Source organism: Mastigoproctus giganteus, chromosome 1, assembly GCF_048544385.1.
Source record: "Mastigoproctus giganteus isolate SK-2022 chromosome 1, ASM4854438v1, whole genome shotgun sequence".
Lineage (NCBI taxonomy): Eukaryota > Metazoa > Arthropoda > Arachnida > Uropygi > Thelyphonidae > Mastigoproctus > Mastigoproctus giganteus.
In genome coordinates, this window is record NC_143575.1 from 31091152 (window position 1) to 31103151 (window position 12000).

Below are 12000 nucleotides of genomic sequence, written 5' to 3' on the forward strand. Positions count from 1 at the left end.
CAAACCTGGCAACAAAGACTCAGTTCTCTCAATGGCAAAATAATCTTGATCAAATGTGAAGATCAATGCATACCTCACTTTTTGACTTGCAGGGTATTGTTAAATTATGAGTTGTCCAGCATGAAGAAATACTACAAAACAGTTCTATACTGACTGATTCTGTTTGGAGAAAATGGTCAGAAAAATGAGTTTCAGGGAATTGTACTTGCATCGTGATGATGCCCCTGAACACTCTGCACTTTCCATTTATGGGTTTCTTATTAAGCACTCCATCACTGTGGTAGCCCATCAGCAGAGCCGGCCCGAACAAAAGCGGTGCACAGTGCAAAGTTGACTTGCCGGGCCTTGATACAAATTTAGTACAACAAAATAATTTATTGCATTTTGATATTTATTACATTGCACAAATTGGTTTAGTAAGGATTACATGAAAATGATAAATAATTAAATTATTTTAATAAAATTAACATTTCAATCACAAAAAAATCTTTAATAAATCAAATAAGGTCACAATATGTGATTTTTGTTTCATTTTCTTACATGTTTTATAGTTGATAATAGCATCAACGCAAATTCGTTGATAATAGCATCATAATTTAGTTTTTTGGCTATTTCGGATTCGATAGATAAAATGGCTAAGGAGGTAAATCGTTCTTGACTAATGCTAGATCTCAAGTAATTTTTTATTATTTTCAATCTTGAGAAAAATCTTTCTGCAGATGCGACGGTAATTGGTAAGGTTAATATAATTTTCAGAACAGTAACAAAATTTGGATACAATTCAAATATATTATTTTTCAGTAAATATTGTAATATTTGTAATACAGTGGATTCCGGTTATTTGGGCCACCGGTTAATCAGGGCAGCCATTTATTTGGGGCAAATCTTAAAAAACAGAAACCAATCAAGAAAATAGCCAAGGTTTACTTTGCTTAATTGGGACAGCATGCCGTTTAATCGGGGCAGGAAACCGCAACACTGGAGATTACCCTACGATTGTCTCCGATGGTACTACGTGGTTCGGTTGAAATTCTGGAGGTCACAACCATAAAACAATAGAAACAATTAGCAGTCACCTGTTTATTGGGCTTTTCCGTTAGTGAAATCTAACATAAACAGACAGTAAACTCGATCTTACTGAATTTGCGATAATACCGACAGCTGGAATTCCGTGGGTTATTATGGTGAAATGCGTTTACACTTCCATGAAATCTTCAATCATATAAAAAAATTAATTTTCAGATCTCTTCATTCATATTTTTAAAACTTTGTAAATCGTTACTCCGTTCTCGGTGCTTCCGTAGCCAAGTAGTCAGGAGCGGGAGTGCAGTAGCACACGCTCTTTGAGTAGACAGGGGTTCAAGCCCCTGACTGCTGAATACGGTTGATCTGCCAACCTGCACTGGATCAGCGTGGCAGATTATGGTCCATTTCCCTCAGCATGAATTGTTGAGGAGGCATCCATCCTGCAGTGGGTTGATAATGGCTGCACTTTACCTTTTTTTACTCCGTTCTCTCTTGCGCATACGTGTTACTTGCAATTTTTGTGTGCCGTGTTCTTTGTTATTGACTGCTTATCTATTTACTGTTTTAAATTTTAACCCCCACCCACAAATGTCAGTGAACAGAAATGTGAACTAGTTCGTATGTACTTATTACAGTACGTATTAATTATTCCGATTTTCACGTATCATTTAAATTTTTAATTGGTAAGGTAATAAAGGGTAAATTTGTGCTTAATATATCTTTGCTTTTATAGCCTGTGGATAATATTCTTCCTAAGGTAGCTAATTAGAATTTTCGCTAATTAGAATCGTTGTTTAATAGAATTAAAATTCAATTCACAAATGTGATCACAATGACTGTCGCTTACTGCACATCATATAGTGAACAGTACTTTAGTATGCTACCTATGAAATCACGTTACGATGGTGATTCCATCGTAACATGATCTGATTGCACAGTGAACCAATTGTAAAGGGGGGGGGGGTACGTTGTATTTTTAACTATTCATGTGAAACTTCGGATAATTGGGGCAGCCGTTTAATCGGGCCAAAATACACTAGTCCAATGTGTCCCAAATAACCGGAATGGACTGTATTGTATTCCTGGAAGGCAAAACTCGACGACAAACTTTGATTTCATTAAATAAATCAATGCAATCAATATCGTCTTGCAAGGTCGCATTTAAGTCTTTGCAACATTTTGCAACATTTAAGAAGATCGTTTTCAGTCAGTTTTTGAATATTATCTGAATTATATAAAAAACCATATGATGTCTCATGTTCGTGATAAATTTCGAATCTTTTCCTAAAAGAAATAATTGCACTATCGATTATGACTAGAAAATATTGAATTCTGAAATATTCTTTGCCTGATGAAATAGGCTGATCGGTTCCTTCATAAAGGAATTTCTTTGTTTTTCGTCCAGTTCTTTGATTCTTAAATTCAGATGTTACTTATAATTCTTCAGCTATTTCCTTTGCAGTTATTAAAGAAGATTTGAATTCCGATTCACGATACTGTTCAAAAAAATTTAAAAGGCCTTTTAAATGTGAATTTGCAGTACCGATATCCATATTTGAATTTTGAAATATCTTGCTCACAATATTTACATCATTCAGTATGTCATACCAAATGACCAAACTTAATAAAAATTCAAATGAAGTAAGTTTATTTTCGACATTAAAATCATTGATAAATACCAAAAACAACAATGGGCCCAACACTGAACTCTGGGGAACTCCACTAATAATACCCTTTGATCCCCCCCCCCCTTTGTGTATTGGGGACACATTTGCACATCTCCAGTCCATGGGGACCTCCCCTGAGTCCAAGGAAGCTTTCATAATTATGGCTAAGGGTTTACTAACTCCCTTTGCTGCCTCCTTTAATACAACTGGATAGATCCCATCCACCCCAGGTGCTTTCCTTATGTTTAACTTCAAAAATTTCTCCTTCACTTTGCTCTCAGTTATTACAAAATCACTTAGCTTCCTGTTAGAGTTTAATAAAAATCTGGCCGTCTCCCCCTTGAATAACTATTCATGTGTGAATGTAGGTGCAAAATACTCATTTAGCAGCTATCTGAGAATGATCACCTACAGTCAAACCATTGATATAACATAACATAATTAATTATAATTAATTAATAAATTAATAGAATCATGACTCAGACCAGAGCAGCAAAGCAAAAGGCTCAAGCTAATGGAAGTGCTGTGGCTCAGAGCAGAACTGAGGGGGGCAGTTGTCCTCTGACTCACAGCCTTATAAAATGCACTGTTTGCTTGATGTTTGCAGAGCAATCGGGTACGGGACATGATACTGCCAGGATGTCTTTGTGTGTGTGCGCGATGCAAGGAGTGTATCGATATCAGGCAACAACTCGGCGTTCTTGTGGGCCTATATGAGAGCTTGAAGGACAGGGTGGATGCCCTCGAAGAAACTAAATTGAGGGGCCCATCAAGCTCTCAGCTGCCCACATCAACGCCAGAGCTTGCACTTGGGCATCGCGTGACACAGAGACAACCCCCAATGCAGAATGCGCGGGTCCCGAAGGAACTAGTAGTTGTTGGTGACTTTATTGTCAGGGAAACAGGGAACATGCTTTGTAAAAAAGATAGGTGGAACAGGACCAGGGTATGTCTGCCAGGGGCAAAGGTTGATGACGTTGTAGAGCGAATATCATCTTTTAAGGGCACAAAAGGTGATATAGTTGTACACGTTGGCACTAATAATATTAAGAGTAGGAGACCGGCAGAATTACTTAACAAGTACAGGTCACTGTTGAACAAAAGCCGAGAATTAGGGTTGAATTTGAAATTGTCTGCAATTCTGCCCAGACACGATAGGAGGGAGTATATGATGAGAGCCTTGTCGATCAATTCGGCCCTGGAAAGATTGTGCAAGGCTCAAGGGGTAGAATTTTTTTCAGCCTGGACTGTACTTGTTAACAGGAGAGATTGCTTCTACAGGGATGGGATACACTTAAATAGAAAGGGTGCAAGAATATTTGCTGATGCTATCAAGGCAGTGTTAGGTGGGTCGGAAAACTGCTAGCTTGGGGGGAGACAAAGACCAATAGATTGACAGTAGCCACTGGCAGAGGTGAAAGAGATTCTTGCACTGCTTCTATTAGAATGAGCAGAAGCCTGAAAAACAAGATGCATGGTATTTCAGAGACTGCTGGGAGCCATTGCGGTACAAGTAAACACATGGGTTGTGTTAGGGTAGCTAAGAATAGAAACAGGTGCAGGTATACTTGCATGTATACCAATGCTAGGAGTTTAGTAAATAAATTTGATGAATTTGAGGTATTGCTCAAAACATCAAAGGCAGATATTGTTGGGATATCAGAGACGTGGTGTCACACAGATATAAGGGATGCAGAACTGCAATTTGGGGAGTACAACGTCTACAGAAAGGATAGACAGGATAGGAAGGGGGGAGGGGTTATGCAATTAGTTAAGAAACACATAAAAACCAAGGAAGTGAAGCCAGTCGAAATCGCCGGACAGTGCAGTGTTGAGTCAGTTTGGTGTGACATAAGCATTGGGAGATCAAAATTGAGAGTAGGAGTGTGCTATAGGCCTAATGACTCTGATGAGTATAATAAGGAACTGTACACGGAAATAGAGTGGGCCAGTAAATCAGAGAGTCTTATAATGGGAGATTTTAATTTCCCAGATATTGACTGGAATTTGGGGGCTGGTTAATCACACACTAGCAGGGCTTTTGTGGATTTATTGGATGATTGTTTTCTACATCAGCATGTTCGGGAGGCAACTAGAGGGAGTAATTCTCTTGATTTGATTATCAGCAGTTATTCTTCATGCATTAAGAATCTGCAGATAAATGAACCACTAGGTGGCAGTGATCACAGGGTGCTGAAGTGGGATTTACTCAAAGAGGTAACTACCATTAGGGGTAAAGGGAAGGGTTATTGCTTCCGTAAAGGCGACTACGATGGACTGAGACAGTATTTAAATTCTATACAGTGGGACCAACTGATGATGTTACCAACAGCAAATTCAAAATGGGAAGCATTCAAAGAACTTATCTTGGAAGCTACTAGGCTTTACATACCAACTAAGAAATATTGTTCAAGGTTTAGGACAAAATGGATGTCAGATGAACTAATGAGGCATATGGCAGAGAAGAAAAATGCATGGGATACTTACAAATTAACACATGACACAGAAGCCTATGATAGATACAAGTTGATATGCAACCAAGTTACAAAGGATGTTAGGCAGGCGAAGGCAGATTACGAGAAATCCTTGGCAAGGGATGCAAAGAAAAACAGCAAAGAGTTCTTTACTTATGTAAATTCTAGAAGGAAGGGGATGAATCAGATTGGTCCACTTGATATTGATGGGTCAACTGTTGATGATCCTGCTCAGGTAGCTAACAAACTAAATGAATATTTTGCATCGACATTCACACATGAGGAGTTATTCAGCAAGGGGAATGCCAGAGGTGTATTCAACTCTAGCAATAAGCTACAGAATCTTGAAATAACTGGGAGTAAAGTGGAGAAGAAACTGTTGAAGATAAACACAAGAAAGGCACCCGGGGTGGATGGGATCTATCCATTTATATTAAAGGAGGCAGCAAAGGAAGTAAGCAAACCCTTAGCCATAATTATGAGAGCTTCCTTTGACTCAGGGGAGGTACCCATAGACTGGAAATGTGCAAATGTGACCCCAATTCACAAAGGAGGATCAAAGGCTGACACAGAAGCCTGTGTCAGCTAATTATAGTAATTATAGACCTGTGAGCTTAACTTCTGTTCCAGGAAAATTAATGGAGGCACTGGTTAAAGAAGCACTGCAGGATCATTTAGACAAGACTTCAGTTATAGCTCAGACACAGCATGGTTTTGTTAAGGGGAAGTCTTGCCTGACCAACTTGATTGGATACTATGATGCAGTCACAAAAGAACTGGATGCAGGGAATAACTTTGATATTATATACTTGGATCTTAGAAAGGCTTTTGATACGGTTGCACATGGAAGACTGCTACACAAATTGGAGCAGTGTGACAATGGAGGCAAATTGCTGCTATGGATAAAGGGGTGGTTGAGGGGGAGAAGACAGAGAGTGGTAATCAATGGACACTGCTCATCGTGGACTAATGTTATTAGTGGAGTCCCTCAGGGCTCAGTGTTGGGTCCATTATTGTTTTCTGTATTTATAAATGATATTGATGATGGTATATCAAGCTTAATGTCCAAGTTTGCAGATGATACAAAGGTTGGCAGGGTTGTCAAGGACACTACTGACACTATGCTGCTGCAACAGGATCTGGAAAGGTTGAGCAGATGGGCTGAGAGGTGGCAAATGAAGTTTAACATTGAAAAATTTAAAATACTACACATGGGAAACAGCAACCCCAAAGCAACGTATCAACTCTGTGGTACTACACTGACAGTGGTAGAGAATGAAAGGGACTTGGGGGTGGTTGTGCAGGCAGATATGAAGTTCTCTGAGCAGTGCAGACAAGCTGCAAGAATAGCTCATGGAGTATTGTCAATGATATACAGGAATTTTTCCAGCAGGGATAAGGAGTTGATTATTCCCTTGTATAAGGCAATGGTCAGGCCACACCTAGAGTACTGTATACAGGTCTGGAGGCCTCATTTCAAGAAGGATGTAGAGCTGCTGGAACGAGTACAGAGAAGGGCAACAAGATTAGTGAATGGAACAAAGGGGTGCTCTTACGAAGAAAGGCTTAAGTTTTGCAAATTACAGTGTCTGGAGACTAGGCACCAGTGAGGTGATCTGACAGAGGTGTATAAAGCCTTGAATGGTTTAAGCATGCTCAATGCTGATGGGATTCTTCCTCTAGCTCAGAAAAATCACCTGAGAGGGCATAAATTCAAATTGAGGAAAGACAGATGTAGGATAGACGTGCGGAAATTTGCCTTTAGCCAGCGGGTGGTTGGTTGGTGGAACAGACTTCCATCCCTTGTGGTGGAGGTTGTTAGCCTAAATAAGTTTGAGGCTCAGCTGGACAGGTATTTTGAACGAACAGAGGGGTGAAGTGGAAGTGGGGTTTTTTTTTTTTTTTTTTTTTTGGCTGATGCTGCATAAGCTTGCTTTCTTGCATCAAATGCCTCTACTAATGCTAATGCTAATGCTAATATCAAGTGGACCAACCTGATTCATTCACTTCCTTTTAGAGTTTATATAAATAAAGAAGTCTTTGCTGTTTTTCTTTGCATTCTTTGCCAAAGACTTCTCGTAATCTGCCTTCGCTACTTAACCTCCTTTGTGACTTGATTACAGATTAGCTTATATCTGCCATAGGCATCTGTGTCACCTGATAATTTATATGTATCCCATGCATTTTTATTCTCTGCCACGAGCCACATTAATTCATCTGATAGCCGTTTAGGTCTAAACCTTGAACAGTATTTCTTAGGTGGTATGAAAAGCCTAGTATCCTCCACGATTAAGTCTCTGAAGGCTTCCCATTTAGAATTCACCACTGGTAACATCATCAGTTGATCCCACTGTATAGAATTTAAAAAATCTCTGAGACCACTGTAGTCACCTTTACGAAAGCAAAAACCCTTCCCCTTACCCCTGATGGTAGTTACATCTTTAAATAAATCTCACATCAGTAAACTGTGATCACTGCCACCTAGTGGCTCCTATATCTGCAGATTCTTAATGCATTTAGAATCACTGCTGATAATCAGATCAGGAGTATCACTCACTCTGGTTGCCTCACGAACATGTTGCTGTAGAAAACAGTCATCCAATAAATCCACAAAAGTCTTGCTAGTGTGCGAGTGACCAACCCACAACTGCCAGTCAATATCTGGAAAGTTCAATTCCCTCATTATAAGATATTCTGATTTACTGGGGCACTATTTCTCTGCACAATTGTTCATTATACTCATCAGATTTATTAGACCTATAACACACATCTACTCTCATTTTTCCTTTCCCAGTGCTTATGTCACACCACCTGACTCAACATTGCTGGTTGGCTGGTTGGTTGGTTGGTTATTTGGTTTTTAGGAGCATTAGCAACTAAGGCCATATTGCTCCGGGATATGCAGTGGTCATTCCCTGACCTGTCCGCATCCTCCGTATTTGGTGGTGATGAGCTTGAACCCCGGTCTAATCAAGAAGCGTGTGCTACGCACTGCTGCTCCTTCCCACCTGGCTACGGAGGCGCCTCTCAACATTGCATTGTCCATCAATGTCAACTGGATGCTCTTCCTTAGATTTTATGTGTTTCTTGACTAACAGCATAACCCATCCTCCTTTCCTGTCCTGTCTATCATTTCTGTATACATTGTACGCCCCAAATTCCAATTCTGCACTACTTATACTGTGTGGCACATCTCTGATATCCCAACAAAATGATGATGATGAAAGATAAGAAGAAAATTATATTAGCCAAAAGGTCAAGTCCAAATTTCTTTCATTCTAAAGGTTGGATTTATAAGTAAAAGTCTAAATAAAGTTTCAGAGCTAGCATCCTGTAAATTAAGTTGGAGAAAAACTGGTAAGCAATGAAAATACAAAAGTGCCAATGGCAGAGGGCCTTTTCAATAAGTTTAACATAATAAATAGAATTTCTTTTACAAGCTCAATATTATCACTGAAACAGTGTGGCACCTCAAAAATGAGAAGGAAGCATGTGATAATTACCTTTTATTTCCAAGTACGTACTGAGATATTTAATCAACACCAGAAATGTTACACAAAATACTAAGCAAAAGAAAATAAATATAATAAAATAGAATCACATGCCCATAGCACTAGTAAATGACCAGTGAAGAACAATGGACAAGGCTGCACTTCTGCATGCAGGCCACCTATAGTCAAGGTATGACAGCCCACTGATGCAGTCAGTAAGCGATGACAGAAAAATAGTATATCAAGTTTATTACCATTTGGTATAAACTTTTGTAGAGATTTAGAAAGGAAGAGAAAAAGAATTTTTTCCTCTATGAAAGTGCAATTTTGCTAACTGCAATTATTGCAGTTGCAATAATTGTAGTTAGCAAGGCACAATTATTAAGGAACTGGAATTAACAAGCTGTAAATGCATCTGATGAATATGCAAACCCATGATGAGAGAATGTTTAGTAAACTTTCTTCATGGTAGATAGTACAACGTGCAGTATATCAACTTTATATATAGGCACCTCCATAGTCAGGTGGGAAGGAGCAGCAGTGCATAGCACACGTTTCTTGATTAGACCGGGGTTCGAGCCCGTCACCACCAAATACTGAGGATGCGGAAAGGTCAGGGAATGACCACCACATATCCCGGAGCAATATGGCCTTAGTTGCTAATGTTCCTAAAAACCAAATAACAAACAAACAAACAAACATATCAAGTATAAAATTTCAGAGTTGGCATGCCAGCCTTAACTGTGCTTTTGGATTAAGAGGATGCAGCACAATGGAGGTGTATGTATGGGTCATTTTCCATTCACATTTATATATCATCACATTTTCCAGAACTAGAAGCTTGATTACCAATGAATCTCCAATATCTCCCATGCACAATCACAGATAACTTTTATTTTCACAGCAAACCACAATATGTTTTGTAAAAATAAGTTACAATTTAATATACTTTCATCATTTTTATTGGAAAAAACTGAAAAATCAAAAAGAATATTAAATAATTACTGAAAAGGGAGAATTAATATTAATCAATTACTGTAAAGGCGGAATTTATTTCTCGATTGTGTTATGTAGAGCTGGCTGGATAACAGGATAAATGGATCATTATTCATATGAAGGAAGTTATTTATTTATTTATTTATTTTATTTTATTTTTTTGGTTTTTAGGAGCATTAGCAACTAAGGCCATATTGCTCCGGGAATATGCGGCGGTCATTCTCTGACCTTTCCGCATCCTTTGTATTTGGTGGGTACGGGCTCGAACCCCGGTCTAATCAAGAAGCGTGTGCTACGCACTGCTGCTCCTGCCCACCTGGCTACAGAGGCGCCATATGAAGGAAGTAATTAACTTCCTTCATATGGCGTGATTAACTGCTGCATGTAAATTATGGAATTCAGAGATAATTTCTGACAAAACATGGAATACCTGTACTTTCATAGCCTCTTTCTGACTTCCATTCTGCAATTTATATTTTCCTCTTCTCTAAAATGAAATTATCTTGATGGGAGAATTTTAAAATTTACAGGCATTCTGTAAGACTTTTAATTATAGTTAGTACAATGAAGCCCAAAGCTGAGTTAGTTTTTTGATTGTACTATGTGTTTAACCACTTCCCATGAAAAGGTTTTGCTTATGAGCTTCAGTTCTGAAGAGTTGCCTGCAGCATATGTTCTCACTACAACTGCAGGAAAAATAAAATAACTAGTGCAATTATCCAGAATTAACTTGGAATATTTATTTCTAAATATTGTATACATAAAAAACAGTTTGAGTAAAGAAATGATGAACTAGATTTCAACATATCTTTTTTATATATATTTAGTATATATTTATTGATAATTATATTTGCCTACTTTTAAAGCAAGACAGAATATGGAAAACAGAAATTTATGTCAAATATGACAAAAGTCAATGCAGTGAACAGAAACCACAAAAAAAAAAAAAAAAAAAAACCAAGACAAAACAAAAACACACTCAAGAAAATAATTGTGATAAATACTTTCAAGCTATTAATAAGAGAAATATACAATGACAATTAATCTATATATATATACTCACCTAATAACATGATTAATAACAATAGGATCAGCTGGGTGTAATAGTTGATGTAACCTTTGAGGTATTTCAGCAAATTTCATTCGTGCACACTGGAATATCTAAATAAATACACAAAACACAAATGCACACATATCATAAGAGAAAGAATGGTGTTGTACAAGTTTTGAAAAATTATATTTACAGTTAATTTACTACGCAGTTCTCTTATAGCTTATCTTAAGTTGTCAAGCACACAATGTATTTTCTTGCATTAGGAAAAAGAAATAATTATAGTGATGATTAAAATTAGAGCATTACTAAAATTTCTTGATTTGATATTTTGCTTAATTAAACAGGCAACACTCAGTGTATTAAACTAGTGTGTCACCTTACTTAATGCCTCTACTCTGCAAGCTGTGACTGGAAGGAGTCTGAGTAGTGTGTATGCACAGGGTATTTACAAGGTCAAATTCCTGTCAAGGAACACAGTATATTCTTGCTGTACAGCCACTCCCCAGCTCATGCAATACTCGACTTACAGAAATTTAACTTCATATAAGTTTTTGCCGGAGAGTGCAAATTTAAAAAAATCACGGAAATGTATTTTTCAAGCTGTAGGAATAAATGGAGGTATCGTGAAAATATCGTAATGTGAAAAAAAGCCGTGAATTAGGGTTGAATTTGAAAGTGTCTGCAATTCTGCCCAGACATGATAGGAGGGAGTATATGATGAGAGCCTTGTCGATCAATTTGGCCCTGGAAAGATTGTGCAAGGCTCAAGGGGTAGAATTTTTTTCAGCCTGGACTGTACTTGTTAACAGGAGAGACTGCTTCTACAGGGATGGGATACACTTAAATAGAAAGGGTGTAAGAATATTTGCTGATGCTATCGAGGCAGTGTTAGGTGGGTTGGAAAACTGCTGGCTTGGGGGAGGAGACAAAGACTAATAGATTAACAGTAGCCACTGGCAGATGTGAAAGAGATTCTTGCACTGCTTCTATTGGAATGAGCAGAAGCCTGAAAAACAAGTTGCAGGATATTTCAGAGACTGCTGGGAGTCATTGCGGTACAAGTAAACACATGGGTTGTGTTAGGGTAGCTAAGAATAGAAACAGGTGCATGTATACTTGCATGTACACCAATGCTAGGAGTTTAGTAAATAAATTTGATGAATTTGAGGTATTGCTCAAAACATCAAAGGCAGATATTGTTGGGATATCAGAGACGTGGTGTCACACAGATATAAGGAATGCAGAACTGGAATTTGGGGAGTACAGCGTCTACAGAAAGGATAGACAGGATA

The 12000-nt window shown here is 38.2% G+C and overlaps 1 protein-coding gene across 4 annotated transcripts in view; it reads right to left on the reverse strand.

Moving 5' to 3' along the window:
• Window positions 1-12000, reverse strand: part of Bap60 (Brahma-associated protein 60) — a 165470-nt gene that overhangs the window by 39025 nt on the left and 114445 nt on the right. For all 4 annotated transcript variants that reach the window (XM_090372238.1, XM_090372219.1, XM_090372224.1 and 1 more), the window contains one exon: window positions 10718-10815. In XM_090372238.1, coding sequence (XP_090228364.1) covers window positions 10718-10815 — 98 coding nt within the window. The remainder of the gene's footprint in view (window positions 1-10717; window positions 10816-12000) is intronic.